The sequence below is a fragment of the Labeo rohita genome, unplaced genomic scaffold (assembly GCF_022985175.1).
Source record: "Labeo rohita strain BAU-BD-2019 unplaced genomic scaffold, IGBB_LRoh.1.0 scaffold_246, whole genome shotgun sequence".
NCBI lineage: Eukaryota > Metazoa > Chordata > Actinopteri > Cypriniformes > Cyprinidae > Labeo > Labeo rohita.
The window spans coordinates 44,439-67,075 of NW_026128726.1; the positions used below are offsets into that span (position 1 = coordinate 44,439).

General features: G+C 33.9%; 2 protein-coding genes and 1 pseudogene across 2 annotated transcripts in view; all 3 read left to right on the plus strand.

The window, feature by feature from the left end:
• LOC127159732 (major histocompatibility complex class I-related gene protein-like) overlaps positions 1-22,637 on the plus strand; it is a 59,468-nt gene that overhangs the window by 12,689 nt on the left and 24,142 nt on the right. The window lies entirely within an intron of this gene.
• Positions 2,866-6,333, plus strand: LOC127159730 (hereditary hemochromatosis protein homolog; annotated as a pseudogene).
• Positions 6,345-18,381, plus strand: LOC127159731 (zinc-alpha-2-glycoprotein-like). Its single transcript, XM_051102491.1, has 6 exons — positions 6,345-6,480; positions 14,127-14,390; positions 14,609-14,878; positions 15,003-15,284; positions 15,374-15,490; positions 18,134-18,381. The coding sequence occupies exons 1-6, from the start codon at positions 6,345-6,347 to the stop codon at positions 18,379-18,381; spliced, it is 1,317 nt and encodes a 438-aa protein (XP_050958448.1).

A 22,637-nucleotide genomic window follows, 5' to 3' on the forward strand; every position in this document is an offset into this window, starting at 1 on the left:
TGAATTTGGGCTGTCAGTGAAAATTTAATATATGTCTAACCATAGTCCAATAATAGACTAGTCATCAAATAGACAGCTAATGAACGCCTACATATATACATCTAAAACACAACATCCATACAAACAAACTACATATACAGCTTTTATTAAGAAAAATAACATTAACAACTTAAGACAATACAAAATTATAAGAATGCAAAAGAATTAATAACAAAATAACATAATAAATACATTACACTCAAATATAAATATTATGATAAAACTATGGAATTGAAAAACTTAAGATAACAAAAATTATAAAAATGAAATATATATATATATATATATATATATATATATAATATTAAATACCTTAAGATATTTAAAAGAAATAATTTTACAAATTATACAAATCAAGAGCATGTTATCACACTTAACATTAAAACATTGCGGATAAATGACAACATAAAAAAAAAATAATAATAATCCTTTTTTTGGTTTACTTATTTTAACAAATAAAACAACAAACAGTGAACTCAAAGTAAATTATTAATTATTGTTTTTTTTTTGTTCTTGTATAAAATGCTTCCCAACTGCATTCCTCAAGCACAACTCTGTTGCTGCCGGATGTTGGTTATCACTGCATCTGCTAAATAAGAAAAAAAAAAAAAAATAAGAAAAGCTTTTTTGACACATTTTTTTTTTACTTTAATTTCACTAATTGTGACAGAGAGTCATTATAGGGATATATTGCATCACCATTTAGTGTGTAGAAAAAGAGAGAAGCTCTCTGGTAAATGCTGTGTATATACATACCTCTAATGACTGAGAACAGTGCAGTCTTTTCAAATGCGTCCTTCTGCAGCAGATCACCTCCTTAATGTTGAATTTGGACATGAAGGAATTTTTAAAACCCTAAAATATAATACAGATTGAGGTGGTTAACAAATGCGGACAAAGTTTGACATTTCAAAATGTTCAAATTTTTTTTTTACATTTCTGATTTGTGCTATAACTTATTAAGTATCGACACCACAATGTTTGATTAATGTGGCACATTTTGAAGACTTTACCTTTCCAGCATCCTTCTGGCACTGTCTTTGAGGTTTCTTTCTTCAATTTTGCACAACTTTGACACCTGAATAACACATGCCAGTGTCAGGCAGGTAGTATTATATGCATGCTAGTGTAAAAGTGTCAAAAATTGTCTGGCATAACTGATTTCATAATGACACAGTGATGGCTGCTGTAACTAAAACATAGCATAGTACACACATTAACCTTAACTGTACATGGAATAATAATTCACCCCTCGTTTTTACATTATGTTTTCTGATTGTACTGGTTAGGTTTTAATGCTGCATTGCACATCTTAGCTGTTTGCACTATTTCAATAATGCTGCAAACTTTTTATAACTGAAAATTTTATAATTGCCATTTTAAGTAATTTGTATTTTTGAGCTTTAGTATCACTTTGGAATATTTCAAACTAAATCTTATTTCCGTAAGAGTGTCACTAAATTAATATTAGACATTTTTACCCTCACCACATCAACTTGACCCTGTTCAGAGATGGGCAGCCTGATTCTAGCAGATGCTAAGACTCAAGTGTGAGAATTCAAATGGCCAAAAGTTCCACATCAAATAATTAAAGAAGAAACACTATAAAGAAACTATATACTGCCATTGAATAAGAAACTATTTATTTGTAAAATTTCTTCCTGTACTATTACTTTACATAACAATTTCCCAGTTTCCCTATGCACAGCACGAGTAACAGATACATGTCATTTTTAAAAAAGTTTTGTTTCCTGACTCATATAATGAACAAAACATGAACATAATTGTTAAAACACATTGTGGTCTGCACAAACCATGTCCATTTAACACAAACTGTCCATGCTGGTATCCTGTGACAGATTAATTTGTATCAAAATACCATAGAGTTTGATTGGTCGTACTGCATTTAACATCACCACATCAAATAAGTAAGCTCTTTTCCAGACTTTAAATACAGCGTATATAAATTCACTGTCTTAAATATTAAATAGTTAGTAGACTATAACAGTTTTATTTCACTTGTGTGAAAGTGTATTTCATGTAATTTGAACTCTTAACCTTAATTGTTCAGCTGTTTAATGGTGGACTGTGAGCCATTTAGATGTAGCAATTTGTCAGTTGTATATAATAAAAAAAACTGGAATAAAATTAAGAGCAGGTATATAATTCAAATTAAGAGCTTATATATTTCAAGATGTGTGCTTGATCATTTTATAGAAAGATCACATCGCCTCAGACCTGTCAACGGCACAGACAGTAAGTTCAGTTGGCTAAAGTTATATCACTGCATGATTGTGTTTTGTTTATGAATGAAAGATGTGTAAATACAAGAAAATGATAAAAGGGGTTTGGTTTTGTAACAAATACATTATTAGTTTACGATAAATTCATTATTTGTTATTATTTATTTATTTATTGCACATGGTTGTGCGGATTATTCCACTGGTGGTTACCCCTAATGTGTTGAAATATCGCTGTCTTTATTTACTAACATGTCATGTCGTTTATCAGTCTATGTATTCTGTTCCAGATTCATACATATTAATATTTATTTTAAGCCTTTATTTTATTTAAATGTTTTCTCTGTTCTCATGTCAGATATGTATGTATGGATGTATGTATGTATGCATGCATGTATGTACCAGAAGCACCTTTAAAAAACCACAACAAATTCCTCATGTGTTTGCGCACACCTGGCGAATAAAGCTAATTCTGATTCTGTGATTTATGATCCTAACCCACACTCCTAATCATTAGGTGGCGGTAATGCATCTAAAAGTTGTATGCCATCCACCAATAAAACATTAATAAGAAGAAGACTAACCAGGTACTCGCTCGCTAATGGAGTCGTTTAGGACAGGCCATATCGTACCTCTAAAAGGAACCAGCTGATTTTTAAAGCTTAAAATGATTTTTAATTATCAAAATTCTCTGTGATAATCAAAACTACTAGCCTTGATGTTTTCGTCAACAACAAAATGAACACACCTTATGCTCTTATGAGTTTCCTTCTGCTTTCGGTTTCTGTTTTATCAGGTATGATTTCTCCGTATACTTGATAAGAAGCATGTTTTAATTCGTTTTGAATGTTCATTATTAGAGTATTGAGCGGTCCCTTTGAAACTGAACCCTCTAATTAATTATACATCATTAGCACCAGGTAAACTACGGTGCTTTTCATTTCTTATTTGTGCATCCCCCCTTCCTCGCGCCTTAACTTTTTTCTGTCCTCGCACCTTAACGCCACCACACTGGGTGTGAGGAAAGAGAATGAGGAAAGGGAAACGATCTGTATTGGAATATTATTGATCATTCGAGCATCACTTCAAAGCGTCATAAGCCGCACTTAAGGGATTTGACCCAGTGTTGTCCGTATTTGGTTATTAAGAAAATTCATAATAAAAATGAATAAAGTGAGATTCCCTGTCAAAATATGTGAGATTTATGGTTTATTTAACGGTTTAAATGGTTTATTTAAATTATTGTAACATATCTGAAAGGAGAGGAGATGCGTCAGGTTTTTTGACAAAGACAGGCACTTTGCCTATTGCTGTTTTCGAATTCTGAAGATGCTAATTTGTATAATACTATTATATTGCTCTGAATCTGGATCTGGCTAGGTGGGCATGTTGTCATTGTCCACCTGTAGCTCCACCCCTGCCTACTAGTATACTGTAAAAAACAATTTGTTGAGTCAACTTAAAATAATTTGTAACCTGGCTGCTTTAAAATTTTAAGTTCAGTCAACTCAAAAAAAGGCAGCTGGGTTACTTACCCATCTGTTAAGTTTAGCAAACACAAATATCTAAGTTGTTACTTAGTACAACTTAACATTTCAAGTTGAATAAACTTATTTTAGTTGACTGAACTTACAATTTTACGGCAGCAGGGTAACACATAATTTTAAGCTGACTTAACAAATTATGCTTTTTATTTTTTACAGTGTATCCACTGACACTAGAACCTCCCACTGATGAATTACTAATTAATAGATTTTTTTTTCTGTTGTTTTAGGTTCTCACAGTTTGCGGGGGCTTGCAACTTACATTAGAGGAGAAACAGCGTTTAGTGCTTCAGTTATGTTGGATGACATTACTGTAGGATATTATGATTCAGTAACAAAGATCTATGTTGCAAGAGGAAATAATACAAACGAAGATGATGTCATTGATCCAGGTGACCTCAGGGCTATAAGTGAGCGTGTGCTTCATCATTTTATTACAAAGATCACATCGCCTGAGACCTGTCAGTGACACAGAAAGTAAGTTCAGTTGGCTAAAGTGATTGTCTCAGATATTGAATGAATAATTTATATCCCTTAATGATTGTGTTTGATGTTTATGAATGAAAAATGTGTAAATACAATAAAATGATGCTGAATAAAAAGGGGGTTGGTTTTGTAACAAATATATTGTTAGTTTACAATAAAGTCATGATTTATTTAAATTTTTTTTGCACATGGTTGTGCAAATTATTCCACTGTGTTTACCCTAATGTGTTGAAATATCGCTATCTTTATTTTCTGACAGGTCATGTAGTTTATCAGGTGATGAGTCTTTGTGAACAAAGTGACAATAAACTTGGAGAAATGATCAGCAAAACTGCTTATAGAGGCTCTACAATTGATGAGCTAAGTTTATTTGATGGAAAATTCACATATCAGGCATTTTCAAATTACACAGAACAAGAGATAAAACGTGATCTTGAATTGTCCAAGGTAAATCTTGATAATTTATATTACCCAGTCTGCATAAAAACTCTGAAGAATTACCTTAAAAAGAAAGAAACTCAAGTAAACAGAAAAGGTATCATGCAATAGCCATTTATTTATTTATTTTTATTTATTGGTAATATTTGTTTATTACTCATTTTTCTCTGCCTTTCTTTCCTTCTGCAGTGAAACCACATGTCAGACTCATTCAGAAAGCAAACTTAGATTCTGGAGGGTTTCGTGTGAGTTGTTTGGCAACAGGATTTTACCCTCGTCACATCAACCTGACCCTGTTTAGAGATGAGCAGCCTGTAGCTGATCATGAGATCACTGGAGGAGATCTGCTGCCCAATGATGACGGGACGTACCAGATGAGGAAGAGTCTGGAGATCAGTGCTGCAGACAAACACAAATACACCTGCTCTGCCACACACCTCAGTCTGGACCATACTCTGAAAGTCACTGAAGGTATGAAAACATTGTAAAAACATTAAAAATGCAACAGAATTGTTTCACTAATCAGTTTGTTAACTTTTTTTCAGAATCCGATTCTGGTGAACCATTGAAATCAACAATTCTGTTAGTGGTGATAATTTTTTTGGCCCTGGCTCTTGTGTTGGTTTTTTGGAACTGTAGCCATCAAATATAAATGCAGAAAGAGACAGGCAGGTAAGACAAAAACTGGAATGAATCATTTTCTAGTTTTGTTTAGAAGACACTGGAATTTTATGAATAACATCCTTTTGATTTTATAGAAATATACAGAAGTGGTTATTCTGCTGCTTGTAAGTACATTCTTAAACTTTTTTTGCTATGTATATGAATTAAATTATTTTAATTATTCTTTTGCATATTCAGATCATTCATTAACCTTTTTTCAGCACCAAAGAACATGTTGAAACAACAACATAAATTACCATGACTTGACGTTACATGGATCATCATCTTCAAACAATGAAAAAATTAGTTTTGACAGTTGCTTGGCTTTATGGTGAAAGTTACTATCTGTAATGACTGGAACAAGTGGACAAACAATTATTTGTTACATTTAACAAATGTAAAACAAGTGAGCCAACTATAAGGGTTTATGAATCCTTCATCTGATAGCACAAGTTTTATTGTGCAAAGGAATGTGGACAGAGCAACGCCCACAACATTTCACCAAAAGAAAAGCACACAATGCCCATAGAACTAGACTCATTCATTCACAGACAAACCTTTCTTGGACCTTCCTATCATGCATATCCTCAGGTCATTGTGTATAATATTACTGTTTTTGTATATTGTCTTTGGCATTGTGTATTGTTTACAATAGAACCACCTATACCATGTTTGGTCTCTTTAAATTCAACTTCTGATGATCTAAATGAGAGTGTATATTATTTGTTGATACCTATGCAAAATATTAGTATTCTAAGAATCTTTAGTAGTTTTTTATGAACAGCCAATCCAGTTAAATATGCAAATTACCATGCAAGTTGTAAACTTTCCCTCTGAAAGTGTGGATCTCCATTGGTTCTTCAAAACTAAGAGATGTGACCTTGACAACAACCTGAACCTGTTCAGAGATGGGCAGCCAGTAGCTGATCATGAGATGACTAGAGGAGATCTGCTGCCCAATGATGACAGGATGAACCAGATGAGGAAGAGTCTGGAGATCAGTGCTGCAGACAAACACAAATACACCTGCTCTGTCACACACCTAGGCAACAAATGGGACACTGATTTGGGTAATGAGCATTTAAGTATGAAATAAAATGAATATATTTGTAATATAGCATATTTTTTTTTTTTTCATTATATTTGTCAATTTTGTAAGTAGCTTTGTGTATAATGGAATACATAATGAAAATAAACCTCAGGTAACACTTTAGAATACGGTTCCGTCATTAATCAATAACTACACAGGAACAAATGAGTAACCTAATATTAACAATCTGGTAACTACTGTTAACTAGCAAAAAACTCTGATTAACAAATTAGTAAGTAATAGCACACAGATTACACTAGTAGTTTACTATTAACTAGTCAATAACTACTATTTTCATTCTTCCCAGAAAACTAATGAGAAAGTTTAATAATTCGTCAAGTAATGAAGGACAAATGACTAGCAGTACATTAACATTTTAACTGCTACTATAAAGAAATTCACAATCTTTGGGTTACAAGTCTGAATGTAACCATTAGGCCATGACTGCCCCTATACATGTACGTGTGTGTGTGTGTGTTTGTGTATCTTGTGAATGGTCATAAGATTCTATACTTTAGGATTACCTTTTTATTCATAACTACTTTAAGAATCATGGTAACCCATTAATAATTACTCAAGTGTTACTACATCCTTCTAAAGGAATTACTAATTATTTGAATCTGTATTCTAAAGTGAAGATCGTGGTAACCCACTAGTAATAACTCAAGTGTTATTACATCCTTCTAAAGGAATTATCTGAAAGTACAATATTTAAATATTCACCAAAAACCTCAAAAACGTGAAATGACTTTAGCATTTGGTTGCACATGATATTTATTCCTCATGAGCCAAGCTCACAGAATAACTACAGAGGAACAAATGAGTAATGCAATATGATATGACTTTAATTAAAGAATTATTGAGCAATAGCGCACAGTTGAAAGTGGTAGTTCACTATTAGCTAATTGTTAGCTTGTCAAAAGTTGTAAATTATTATTATTTTATTTATTTTTTTATTTTATTTTATTTTTTTTGTCGATGATACTATTTTGATGAGTGTGTTTTTGTGCTGGTTTTGTGCTGGTTTAAATATGACACTAGAACCACCAGTAGATGGCGGCACAACATGCCTGTTAAAATCAATGATTAATTGACTTTGGAAGAATCGTTTTGATCAAACGATTCTTTCAAAATGGCAGATTGTATTGAATCAAATCAAGTTTACATTCTTTACGAATGCATCAGAATTGTCTCACACTCGAATAAAAGCAGTATCATACCTTATTAAGTTCCTTTCTTTTTTAAAGAACGTCAGAAGTTGCACTTGAAACATTGCGAAAAATAACTAAGAGATGTGAGCTCACCCACAGCTCGTTAATGCTGAGCTCTGATCGGCCAATCGCATTTTTTTAGCTTTAAAATTATTTAGAGAATATTAATATTTGATTTCGGGTTTTACAAGATGCACAACATTATTAATGTAAAGGGGATGTCAATAGGGATGTTTTTTTCTCTCAACAAGGGGATCCACCGTATCCCCCCTCAATTCAGCCCCTTCATAAACTGCATTGCTTAAATTATGTATTATCCAGTTTTGTTAATACACATTATTGCCTCGCCAATCACTAACTGACCGATACAGCTTTTAAGTGTGGTAACTAACGTTAATGATAGGTCTACTACAAAAGTATGCTGCTAATCGCATTACAATATGCCCAGAACTTAAAATAGATAATTTACCGGCTTCATTGCCATCATTTTCCTCAACAAGGTGGTACCCTTTTACACGGAATTCTAGCCATGCTTTCTCCTGAATTTTCTGCATATTCAAAATCAGGTCGCCGTTGATCCAACGTCTTGTGAAAGCAACTTCCGTCCGCACAGATGAACTCTACCACCGTGAATGATTCCTCCCCCTCAGTTTCTTTGTCCCAGCATGTTATAAAATTAATCACTGGCCTTACACAAGTCATTCTCAAATCATTTAACATTTTAATTATGTTTTTAGATTTCCTTTTGTTTTTATTACAGGATCAGTATTTGACATGACCAAGGCAAGTTTACAAAATTGGATGACTTATATACAGGTAGGTGTAATAACATTAAATAACCTCTTTTTGCCTTTTAACATTAAGAAACATTACTTGTCTTTTTTTTTCACATAAATATTTCAATATTGCAGATTCAGTCAAGGATTAGGTTTACGCCAAATCGACATGGTCCAGGATGGAATTGCTGGAAGCTCTGCCACCCTTACTAAAATGACCCGTAAACTAAGATTAGTGCAGGAAAGCCTTGAAGAACTTCAAGAGGAAGACAGGACAACACATCGGTTTAGGAAGGGAATTTATTGTGATAGATGAAAGCAACATCCGCCATTCGCCAGGTGGGATATCCTTTTTGTAACTATTTTTTTTAAAGTGAAAACATGTAAGCTGAAACAGAAATACAGTATCTATATTGAATTTAAATTCAAGTGATATTTGATGATATTTGATGCGTTAATGAATTATTCCTCTAAATTGGTTATTTTTATTGAACCAGATGAACTTGTTCGGAACTAAACTGTATCATCTGAAACAGTTTCCATCTTGTGTCAGCACTGATCCAAAAATTATTAAACCAAAACTCACTTTTAGCGACGTGGCTGACAGTTACTCCAACTTGAAATTATCAGATGTCCCTATGTTTGTAATTCCATGTCATTTAATGTAACACCACTACTGGATCTCTTCTAGCAGAGACCCAGTTACTCCAATAGTTTATGCTTAATATCAGAATACATGTGTTTCATTAATTACCATTTAAAAATAATATCTGCATTATATATATATATTATGCATTATATATATATATATATATATATATATATACACTGCTCACAAAAATTAAAGGAACACTTTTTTTATTGGGCCTGGCATGAAATCAATTAAACCTGGCTGATAATTTTCTGGTTGATTAAGCAGCTGAGGGCATTGTTAATCACTTTCAGCTGTATTGGTGTTCATGGACTTAACGACAGGTATCCAATTTGCCTCAACACACCTGCCAGGAAGTTTCTAGTTTTCCTAGTAAGAGCTTGATTAGCTGGTTCAGGTGTGTCTAATTGGGGTTGGAGCTAAACTCTGCAAGACACCGGCCCTTCATGACCAAGTTTGGGCACCCCTTAGTCTATTAACTATAAACAACTTTGCAACTACAAGTCAACTAACTCTCATTAGAGTATTAGTAAACTTAGGTTAAATGAGAAGTCCACTTCCAGAACAACAATTTACAAATAATGTACTTATCCTTTTGTCATCCAAGATGTTCATGTCTTTCTTTCTTCAGTCGTAAAGAAATTATGTTTTTTGAGGAAAACATTTCAGAATTTTTCTCCATACAATGGACTGGTATGGTGCCCCAAGTTTGAACTTCCAAAATGAAGTTTAAATGCAGCTTCAAACAATTCCAAATGTGGTTGTAAATGATCCCAGGTGTGGAAGAAGGGTCTTATCTAGCAAAACGATCAGTTATTTTCATAAAAATAATACAATTTGTATACTTTTTAATCTCAAATGCTGGTGTTGTCTTTCTCTTCCTGAACTCTGTATATTCTAGCTCAAGACAGTTGTCGAATGGGTATGTCGAAAAACTCCGACCGTATTTTCTCCCTCAACTTCAAAATCATCTTATATCGCTTTTACCATTTTTGTTAAGGGTGTTTGATCTTCTTTGCATGTTCATTTTGCAAAGACTGGGTCGGTACTTCTGCAGTGATGTAGGATGATTTTGAAATTATTTTTGAACTTGAGGGAGAGGGAGTTTTTCGACATACCCTAACTGTCTTTAGCTAGAATACACAGAGTTTAGGGAGACTAAGACACCAGCGTTTGAATCATGTATTATAGTATATTATTTTATTTTGGTACGATTTTGTTTTTGTGCAATCTTCCACTGACCATGCTTGATCACCAAATTCTGTCTAGTTGAAAGGTATTGCCTGTGTCATTTGTGTGACGATCCCTGCACCTTCATTTAGGAGTGTGGTGATTGGTTGCCCCACCTACGACTTAACTTGATGGGCAGTTCATTCATTGGCTGCACATGCTGCTGGCTGGGGTGCTTCTTTTAAAAGAGACAGCTGTAGACTTGTTAGTGTGAGGACTTGGGTTTGAGTCCTTCCTTCTTTTTGGTTTGTTTGGCTTAGATTTTACTTTGCCTTTGGTTTCCCCATCTTGCCTATGTTTTGGGTCTTGCTTAGTATATTCTTTGACACTGCAACAATACATTGCACATTCATTCAGACACCTCGCTTTATGCACTGATGAAACTGACACTTCAGAAACATTGTTTTATTTTATTATTCTCCTGTTTTGGGAATTATTTTTTGATTAATAAAGACTTCTCCTTTGAGTTCTGTTACAGTTGTGTGTGTGTGTCCCTTTTTGTCGCATCCCCTTTGAGCCAGAACATTTTTTTTGTTAAAAAAAAAATATATATATATATATATATATATATATTTTTTTATTATTATTATTTTAATTTTGGTTGCTGGATGACAGGGGAAAAATAAGAGAACAAATATATGCTCAGGTTTTTAGTATTTTGTTAAATTGTTTTTCTTTAATCATTGTACAGTTTGAGGTGAATATCACTTTAATTAATTTAATTCAGTGTATCAGTTGAAAGAGCAACAGAAATCATGCTAACTGTCCCAAAGCAATACCTGTTTGGCTTATGAAGAAAGCTGTTGTTAGGATTTTATTGAGTTTACTTTTATAATTTTTAAAAACAGGCTCTGTACCTTTTAAAAAGCATTATGGATATATGGTATTGTTGCTGTCTGTCTTGTTTTGTGCTGTGGACTGTGATACAAATTAGCAAACATCTCATGTGTGACTGAGTCATGATTTTTTATTTATTTATTTATTATTTTTTTTTTGTATTTTGTGTTCTTTTATTTGTATACACATAGAATTAAAAGACACATGAAAGATTTTGGTATTTTGTTTTACTTAATGTTTTATAAATAATCACAAAAAACTTTATTTTAGTCAAAGCACACCATACAATCTACTGTACAATGACACTAATACCCAGCTTTTTGTTGTAAAGTTTGAAATGACAGAGACTATGTTACTGTTGATTAAACCATGTTGCCATCTGAAACTGAAGGCATGTAGTGGCATATAGTGGTCTGATTCAGTCATTATATAATGGATGTTTGGCTTATTTATGAAATAAGCATTAAAATATAAATGTGCATGCATTTGTGTTGTTAACAACATTCTTTTACATTAAAATCTAGGAGCTAAAGGGGTGTTAAGTTCAGTTCAGCACTCATTGTATTAATGTCCTTTTGACTCCAAACCTTTTATATAAAGTATATCATCTATCTATCCAGATCAACAACATTCCAGGTGATTACAGTAGAAGTTAAAAGAGTACAGAGTTTGTTTACTGCCATTACAACAGCACAGTTTGCACTGAGAATTGCAGCCACAATGGAAATAATTATTTTCACTATCATCATTTTACTTCCAGTGGTTGCACCAAAAGGTAATTCTTGTATTATTTAAAATATTTAATGAAATTTATGCAGACACTTAAGTCTACTTAAAAATTAGCACAGATCACATGATATTTTGTTAATACAATGCTTGCTGACTCTTTGCCTGGAGTGTTACTTATATTCACATTTATGCATTTGGCAAATCCTTTTATCCAAAGGGATTTGCATATGATTAAAATGAAATCAATGACTTTGTTTGTTCTTCAAAGTTAAAATGAGGAATAATCTGTAATTTATATATTTATATGTTAACCATTAGAAATGCATTTTGAATTGTAGCTAGTAACATTATTTATTGCCTGAGAATACAGTTCTTGCATCCTTCATTTAAAACTCTAGCTTCATTATATACAGTCATGTGAAAAAGTTAGGACACCCTATTGAATTTCATGGTTTTCTGTATCTGGACAAAATATAAAATTGTCTTGTCCTTGGCAGGTCTTAAAATTTGGAAAATAAATCCTCAGATAAACTTCATCACATGACATATCACACAGTGTCATTATTTATTTAAGAAAAATACAGCCAAGATGGAAAGGCCATGTGTGACAAAGTTAGGACACCTTATGAGTCAATTACCTGTAGATCCACTTTTAGCAGCAATAACTTGAAGCATTCATTTTCTGTGTGACTTTATCAGTCTGTCACATTGTTCTGGAGGAATTTGGACCACTCTTCTTTTCAACGTTGCTCCAGTTTATTGAGGTTTGTGGGCATTTGCTTATGCACAGCTCTCGCCACAGCATTTGAGTCAGGATGAGCTCTGGACTTGGACTGGGCTGTCACAACACCTTCATTCTTTTCTTTTCAGCCATTCTGTTGCAGATTTGCTGGTGGGCTTGGGATCATTGTCCTGTTGCATGACCCAATTTTGGCCCAACTTTAGATGTCAGACAGATGCCCTCACATTTGACTCTACAATACTTTGATATACAGAGGAGTTGATGGCCAACTCAATGATCAGCCCTCCTCCAGCATGCTTGTCTTTTGGTATGAGGTGTTTGTGCTGATATGTTCTTTAGGTTTTCACCAAAAATGGCGCTGTGCATTATGGACAAACATCTCCACTTCGCTCTCGTCTTTTCAAAGGACATTATTCTAGAAGACTTGTGTTTTGTTCAGATGCAGCTTTGCAGACCTAAACTGTGCTGCAATGTTTTTTTTTTTTTTTTTTTTTAGATAGAAGAGGCTTTCTTCTGCCAAGCCTTCCAAACATGACATTTTCGTCCCATATTTTTCTAATGCCATTATCATGAACTTTATCATTTAACATGTTAACTGAGGCCTGTAGAGTTTCTGTAGTGTCTCTTTACACGGTCTGATCTTGGGTGAATCTTCTGGGAGGTCCACTTCTGGAAGGACAGGTGTCTGTTTTAAATGTCTTCCACTTGTGAATAAACTTCAGACTGTTTGGAAATGGCGTCCACTGGATTGATGGCAGCAACAATTGCTTCTCTAAGATGATTGCTGATTTTAAATTGTGTTAACACACACCTGAAGGCTCCAGACCAGCAAACTGCCAAAGCTTATGCTTTTATAGAGGCGCTCAGACTTGCTGATGATCAGTTAATCAAAGGTATTTGATTAGCAGTGCTTGACTGTTATTTACCCTCCTAATTCCAATGTTAACAGTAAGGGTGTCCTAACTTTGTCACACATGGCTTTTCCATTTTGGCTTTATTTTTGTTCAGTAAATAATGACATGGTGCAATTTCCTATGTGTTTTTGTTCATCTGAGGTTTTATTTTCAAAATTTTAAGAACAGCCAAGGACCATTTTTTTTTAAATGATGTCCTGATACGGAAAACCATGGAATTCAATAGGGTGTCCAAACTTTTTCACATGACTGTAGCTGAATCTTGCCTGAAATGCTGGTGTAAATAATGTGCAGTGTTAAACCTTTAGCAAAACATTTTGATTTGGCAAAACAATGATTCTAATGCTGGGTGTGACAAACATAAAGAATGAGGATGGACACATTAAAGGTGTCTATACAGGGCATGCAACATAGAACCACTGCTCCCTATAGCCTGTGTGGAGCAGGCTTATGCAGTCTAAATAAAGACACATCATCTGATACTTGAACCTCTCTTGGTTTAATTACTTATAATAATATCTGTAATTTTTCACAGGTTCTCATTCTTTATGGGTGCTTATAACTCATATTGAAGGAGAAACACCATTTCCTGCATTCAGTGGCATATTCATGTTGGATGACATCATAGTTGGTTATTATAATTCAGAAACAATGATCTATGTTGTGCGAGGAAATACTACAAGTGAAGATGATGTGGTAGATCCAGATCACCTCGATATCATAAGTGAGAATGTGCTTGTGCATATTAAAACAAGATCAAAATATCTGAGGTCTGACAACCACACAGAAAGTAAGTTCAGTTGATTCAGTTATGCATGTCTTTGAGTCAGATATTGCATGAGTAGAATATAAAGTCAAGTAAAATGAAACTTTTAAAAAAATTCCCCTGTGACTGTAATGATTTATGTTTGCTAGTAATTTTAGTTTAGAACCAGACTCTTAACTAAATAGCATCTGAGGTCAGATGTGTTAACATGTCTATTTCTTTATTTTTTTCTTTCTTAACAGCTCATGCAGTTTTTCAGATAATGAGTCACTGTGAACAGGGTGACAATGAGAAACCTGGACAAATGATCACCAAGACTGCTTTTAGAGGTTCTGCTGTTGATGAACTCAGATTTTTTAATGGCACATTCACATATCAGAGTTCTTCAAATTACACCGCAATGGAAATAAAACCCTATCTAGAACTATCTATGTGGCATCTTAAGATATTGTACTACCCAGCCTGTATAAAAATGATGAAGAATTACCTTACAAAGAGAGGAACTCAAGTTAACAGAATAGGTACTGGTATTAAATTTCCAGGTTGCATTGGATTATACAGTATGATATTATAATAACATACAGCAACTATACATGTTTCTATTTAGATTGTGATATATTTCCTTTCTACCCCTTCCATCCCCAGTGAAACCCAGAGTCAGACTCATCCAGAAAACCTCCTCAGATTATGGAGGGTTTTGCGTGAGTTGTTTGGCAACAGGATTTTATCCTCGTCACATCAACCTGACTCTGTTCAGAGATGGGCAGCCTGTAGCTGAACATGAGATCACTGGAGGAGATCTGCTGCCCAGTGGTGATGGGACATACCAGATGAGAAAGAGTCTGGAGATCAGTGCTGCAGACAAACACAAATACACCTGCTCTGCCACACACCTCAGTCTGGACAACAAACTGGATGTCACTTTGGGTAATGATGTGTGAAAATACTTAAAATATCACAGAAAATATCCATGTGTTTCAAATCTGTTTGTGACCTCTTCAAAATATTTGTTTCAGAATTTGACCCTGGTGAACCATTTATATTAGTGATCCCCTCAGTGCTGATAATTTTGGCTTTGGTGTTGCTGTTTGGAACTGGAGTCGGTATATATAAATGCAGGAAGAGACAAGCAGGTAGGACAAGAACTGAAATAAACAATAAATTGTGTCCAAAGTGTCCAGTCTACATGTGATGATTAAGATATATACAGATATTGCAATAATGACAATATTTAATTGCCCTTAATCATTGGCTTTATAGCTTCATCTAAAGACGATTATTCTGCTACTTTGAGTGAGTATTTTGCTTTTACACTTGATAGAGAAAATGAAGTATTAATTAGTTAACAGAATATTAAAATAAAACTAAATGATTCATTTATTTTCAGCATCTGAAGAGAGTATGGAATAAGCATCCTGATGATCCTGACGAAGTTGTTGCTTCGGATATCAGCACACCATTTTTAAGACCGGTTTACAGTAAATAATTTACATTTTTGCTGTGTTAAATTGGTAAAAACAAGAGCCTTGTTTTTGTTCTAAATTAATGCAAAGAGTCCAGTGCCACCATTCTTTTTTTGTCATTTTCATTCAGCTTTTATTTAGTATTACCAAACACTATGAGGTTATCTTGCAGATTGTTTTAAAAATGTCATTGCAAATGTCTACATAATCTATGTTCTCTCAAATTTAGGATTTAAAGATGTCCTATTTCTTATAAGTGAAACTTGCTTGCTAAACAGGATTCTGAGTTAGGATGCTTATGTGATACAACCTAGGATATGATGTCCTCCAATTTCTAGGTGTTAGTTGTATTTTATGGTCACTTATTTAATACTTGTCATTAATGTAGTTTACTTAATAGTTTTCTGACTATTTAAATGGGTCATCTGCAACACATTGTGAGATAAATAGCCTATCATTCACTCTTACAAGATATATATAGAAATAAAATGAACTTAATAAAATGTGAACCCACATTCAGTGACAAATAGAATTTCAATTTCTTTGTAGTAGCCTTCTTTGTACCTCGATTTCCAGAAACAATCAGCCATTTATCCACTTTCAAGGAGGAGGAAAAACAAGTTTCTGATAGACGCTGCTTTGCACTTTTCTATTCTCAATCATCCTCCATTGGGGATGCTGGGGGAAGTGGAAGTTGTTAATGATAGTGTTTCTTCCCTTTCTTCTCGGATGGTGCCGTTGACAGATAGCTAATTAAAAAGAAACACAACAGACCAATGTCCAGCCAGGGACTGAGAATGATTCCTTAAAAATTACTTCCTTGAGGTGATCATGGCATGACAAGCCCACAGTCGCTGAAAACAGATCTGGACAAGCCTCTTCGTGAGGGGACTGTCATCTCACACTCCCACAAAAATCCCAAAAAATCCCACCTGGATTTTATTTCTGTTCACGGCTCCTGCCTAACGAAATAGGAAGGACAGCTAAGGACCAACCGAAACAAGTAAAAGTAAATTTCCGTCTAAAGTAAAGTAAGCTATCCCACGCATGGTTGCGATGAGTTCATTGTGAACCTCAAACATTTTTTTTTTAATTCTTAAAAAGCACCATTATTTTATTTCAAAAAGTTAAGTAGACAAGTGTGAAAAAAAAATTATCCTCTGAACCCCACGTGGATTTACACAAACTGAGAAATTTAAAAAGGGTTAGGTTGTGTCCCGTGCTCCCCTATTAGAATTTTAAAACTTACTCCTGTTTAATTAATTAAATTCAAGATCAATGAAAATATTTTATTCATATCATTATTCATATCATTTTTTATGTTAAATAAAAATGAACCTCATTACCAGCTGCCAAGATTGCAAGACTTACGTTTTAAATTAAAAAGTAAATACTGTAGGATAGCCTACAGTTTAAAAATTTTATTGTATAGGCCTACTGTCTCATACCGAAGTTAGTATTTATAATAAAAAAGGAAAAAACAACAATTAATTTGTGTTTCAGGTTCTCACTCTTTGTGGTTACTTTCAACTTATATTCATGGAGAAACACACTTTCCGAAATTTAGTTGCACAACAACTTTGGATGACATTACAGTTGGATACTATAAGTCAGAGACGTATATTCCAAAAGGGAATATGACAAATGAGGATGATGTGATTGGTTCAAATGAAATAAAGAGTATAACTGGCTACATTTTTAACTCCTTTGTAAGACGATCTGCACTGTTCAGTGACCACATCCAAAATGACAGTAAGTATGGGTTTTTTCGATGTCCTAAACACTGAAGTATTTATAATGACTATTTATGTTCTCTGTATCAGTAGTCCTAACACTGTTTTTCACTAATATTGTGTTTAAAAATACATAAAATGCAATTCATACATATTCATACATATTTATGATAAGCATATTGCTAATGTCTGGTTTTAAATAAATTCGAGGTCAAATTTCAGATTTAAAAGAAAACCTGTTTTAAAAAGAAAAATATTATTGTGTATATAATATTTGAAAAACACTTGCCTGCAAAATCCAAAAGTCACGTGGTCCAGTCAACATGCAGAAAAACACATAAAACAGGAAATGATATCATAGAGATGCCCCTTGCAGATCCTCATTTGTGTCAAGGTCTTTTAAAAGTTTATCAGGTGGTGTGACCTAATTTATGTTTATTACAAAGACATTTGGTCATTGAGTTATTAAATAGAAAATTCCCTTGAAAGTAGTTGCAAATGCAAAACAAAGCCTTTTTTTGATGAAGGAGGCCAATCTATGACAATCTCTCAATCTCAGTCTCAGTCTCTTTCCTCACAGGTCTTGATGTTTATCAGACTCTGGTTGTCTGTGAGCTGCTGGACCTTGACAAGCCTGGAAAGATGCTTATCAAAGATGCTGTTGGAGGCTCTACCACAGATGAGCTGTTTTACTTTAACAATACGTTTACTTATACTGTGAGTGCAAATATTACACAAGAAGTGCTCAAACCACACCGGAAAAATTCAAGCTGGAAACTGCAGAGACGATTAACCCAGTTTGCATGTCAGCTCTCAGGAATTATCTAAACAACAGACGAGGTCAAGTGAATACGAGGAGTAAGTCCTTTTTGATTAGGGCAGGAGCACTTTTCCTGCCCATTTGGTTAAGACTTTTTAATTTGATAAAACACTATTGAGCTACTTCACTCTGTTTACCTGTTTGTTTATTTATTTATCCATTTATTTACTTATTTACTTACTTACTTATTTGTGTGTGTTACAGTAAAGCCTGATATCAGGCTCACCTAGAACCCAAACTTAGATTCTGGAAGGCCTTGTGTGAGTATATAGTATGTATAAAATTATATCACACTCTTACCTTTTTCCCACAGTGAAACCCAAAGTCAGGCTCCTCCAAAAAAAAGACTTATAGGTCTTGTGTGAGATGTTTGGCAACAGGATTTTACCCTTGTCACATCAACATGACCCTGTTCAGAGACGGGCAGCCTGTAGCTGATCATGAGATCACTAGAGGAGATCTGCTGCCCAATGGTGACGGGATGTATCAGATGAGAAAGAGTCTGGAGATCAGTGCTGCAGACAAACACAAATACACTTGCTCTGTCACACATCTCAGTCTGGACAACAAACTGGACATTGATTTGGGTGATGATTTAAAATAATAAAAGATCTCATTATCTAACCTGTTTCTAATTTGTTTGTGACCTTGTTTGTGACATGTTTGTTTCAGAACTTTATACTGGTGAACCACTTAAATCAGTGATTTCTTCAGTACTGATAGTTTTGGTTCTGGCGTTGGTGTTCGGGACTGGAGCCATCATATATAAATGCAGGAAGAGATGAGCAGGTTGGACAAAAACTGAAATCAATGATAATTTGTCTATTTTTGTTTAGAAAAAATATGAATAACATCATTTTGATTTTTTAGTTTAATCTAGAATTTTTTTTTTTTTTTTTTTTTTTGCTGCTTCTAAATACATTCTTTAAACTTTCTTATACTTTCTTAATATCAATTAAATGATTTTATTATTTTATTATCTTTTTACATATTTAGATTATTCATGAAACTTTTTTTCAGCATTTACAGAACATGTCGAAACAACAATCAAATTAAATATCATGACTTGATGTTACATGGATCGACATCTTCAAACAATGAAAACATAAGTTCCATCTATTACTTGGATTTATGATGAAAGATACTATCAGATGCCAAGAGTCAAGTGTGAGGATTCATATGTCCAACAGTTTCACAAACTATACTGCCATGTAATAAGAAACTGTGTATTTGTATAATTTCAGCACAAGTAACAGAAACATGTAATTTCTAAAAAAAAGACTGGTTGCATGCTTTGTTTCCTGACTCATATAATGCACATAATATTAACAGTATTATTAGATTTTATCTTAAGAATACCTTATTCTGATTGGTCTGTGCAGCAGTTAGCAGTCAAGAATTTGTCTTCATGGCGATGCAGACTTGCACTGTCTTGTTTCATGAACTAGTGCCAACTTGTTTCATTTGTCTATTGCATTAATCATTCCTTCTCCCTTTTCCCACCTCAGTCTGGACAACTAACTAAATGTCACTTTGGATAATGATCTCAATGATGCAGAAAACACAAACAAATAAAACAAAAACATTTAATGTGAATCTCTCAGTCTTTGGTTGATGTTTCAGCATTTTAGAGTCCATTAAACATGGTTATTCCACTGCTTCTGTTAAATAGTTTAGTTAATTTTTAAAATTAGGTGATTTATTTTAAAGGTTTCATTCTTTAAACATCACATTTCATTTTCAGCATCTGAAGAAAGTGTGGACACAACACCAACATTTATGTCAATGTCATGAGACATTAATGTCAGAAATAAATGCTGATGAGTGGAGAAACTTCAAAAACAGACAAAATATGTTCTGACAAAGTGTCATAGTGTTTTCCTTTTTATATTAATCCTGTTCTCTCTTTTCTTCTAGTTTGGTATAGTCCAATTTTTATAATTTATAGGTGCATTTGGCCTACAATGACAGTACTAAGTCGAGTCACAATACAAGTGAGATAGACTAAACAGCTTTTTTGCAGCATGTCAAAAGCCAACAAAACAGTCTCCATGGGATCCAGGAGATAAGCAAGGCGCTATAAAGGTGCTCGCAACCTTGAGACCAGACAACCACATGTGTTTGGTGCTGGCTTATGAAGGGGAACTGATGAGGCTGATGTCAGACAGGTGTGGTGATTGTAGAGTGTGCACAGGTGGTAGCCAAAGGGGATGATGGGGAAATGTAGTGCACTGAGATGACCGATCTTGTGTCAGGCATGGTGAAAGGAGTTGATGACTTGTGACAATACGTCTGCAAGTCTCGGTCATTGTTAGGCATGACATTTGTTTTGTTGACCTAAGGTGTGGAAATGTTTCAGAAAATTGTTAACATTTAACTTTGTTTGTGTTTTTATGGTGTAATATTATGGTGCATATTATCCTTTAATGTCATAGAGTTTAATATTGTAATGTAAATATATAAAAATCTATTTTAATCAATTAATCAGTTTATCAGTTTAAAAGTGAGCAGTCAGAAATCATGCTAACTGTCCCACAACAAAACCTGTTTGAAGTAACAGAGACTATGCTGATGCTGAGTCACTCATATTGCTATCTGAACTGAATGCATGTAGTGCCATCTACTGGTCCGATTCACTCAACGTGAAGAGTGTTTGGATGATTTAAGAAATGAGCATTAAAATATAAATGTGCATGTATTTGTGTTGAATTGAGCACTTTTTTGAATTCAGTGACCCAATGATGTTAACTGTATATGCAGTAGGCTTAACTGTAAAATTGTTGTTTCAAAATCACTTCAATTAATATTATAATAAGTAAGGGATAACATACATATTTTGCCATAACAACTGGCTGGATGTACATTATCCCACTTATTACACAGCTGCTTGATAGATTATTTAGATGTTTCGTGTCAAAACAATTAGACACGAAAGAAACACTTATCTGAGTTGAAATATTTGCATACAAAGCTTCCATGAAGAAATCAGTTGCTGGCAAATGGCAAGTTCAAACTAGACATTTTAGGGATACAGTGCAGTCATACCACTTTTCTTACACAACATTTGACCACATAAATAATTAAGTAGTAGTACTAGTTAGAATCCATTACAGTGTACAAAAAACGTACAGTGTACGTTTGTATGAAACAACAGAGCGAGTCCACGATACCAGGAGGATGACAGAATTAAGAAACTGTCCACATAATACTGAATTAAGCTTTAATATTTTATTAGCTAACCAAATGCAAAGCTTCCACCAAGAAAAACTATCAAGCATATAGCACTGACTTAAGTTGCCCCGAATGAGTCTGAGTTATTAGCTTTTACCAGTTGTTACTGGTGTATAACAATTTAAAGCACAGCCACCACAAATTCAGACTTGTTTTTTTTTTTTTTTTCCTTTTTTGGGGGGCTTTTTATGTCTTTTATTGTGATAAGACAGTAGAAAGATGACAGAAAAGAGGGGAGCGGGATCGGCAAAGGGCCTCAAGAAGGGAATTGAACTCGAGTCGCTGGGAGCGCAGTTGCGCTATATGTCAACACGCGGACCACGAGGCTATTGGCGCCAAGGTTCAAAATCATAACAAGAAATAGTTTAATAGCTATGATACTGGGTTTGAAATCAAATGTTTGCATGGCTATGACAGAAAACACTAGCATCTAACAATGCCTTGGAAAAAACAATTTTAAAAATAAAGTTTATGCATAAACACAAATAGGAAATAAAACAGTTATCGAATAAGCATGTGTCCTATTCTGTGTCCTAAACTCCCGAAACATTGGTGTCTCATTTTAGAGCAGTCAGTGCAATTTATAAAAGAAGTCAATTAAATCTGTAAGTGGGGGTGGGTGTGTGAAAAAAAAAAAATGATGTAATCCCCTTTGGAATCACTGGCATTTTTCAAAAGTAACTGTAACTTAATTACACATTTTTTTCTCAGTAACTGTAACTAATTAATTACATTTATGTTGTAATTAAACAACGTAATTCCATTACATGTAACTAGTTACTCCCCAACACTGCTTATTTAATACTTGTCAGTAATGTAGTTTACTCAATAGTTTTCTGACTATTCAAATGGCCTTTCATTCACTTTACAAGTTAAGTACACAGATAAGTACACAGTATTGTATATTTTATAACAAAATGAATGTAATAAAATAAAATGAACTTAATAACCCACATCTTTGCACTTTTCTATTCTCATTCATCCTCCATTTGTTTAAAGATGCTGGTGGAAGTGAAGGTTGCCAATTAAAGTG

What these genes read in the sequence shown, in the direction of transcription:
- LOC127159731 (XM_051102491.1), top strand. Translation starts at nt 6,345, where the DNA reads ATGACTAGAGGAGATCTGCTGCCCAATGATGACAGGATGAACCAGATG. An exon ending in AACTCAAGTTAACAGAATAG is followed by an intron (nt 14,879 to 15,002) that starts GTACTGGTATTA and finishes TTCCATCCCCAG; the next exon opens with TGAAACCCAGAGTCAGACTC. An exon ending in ATGCAGGAAGAGACAAGCAG is followed by an intron (nt 15,491 to 18,133) that starts GTAGGACAAGAA and finishes CTTTCCTCACAG; the next exon opens with GTCTTGATGTTTATCAGACT.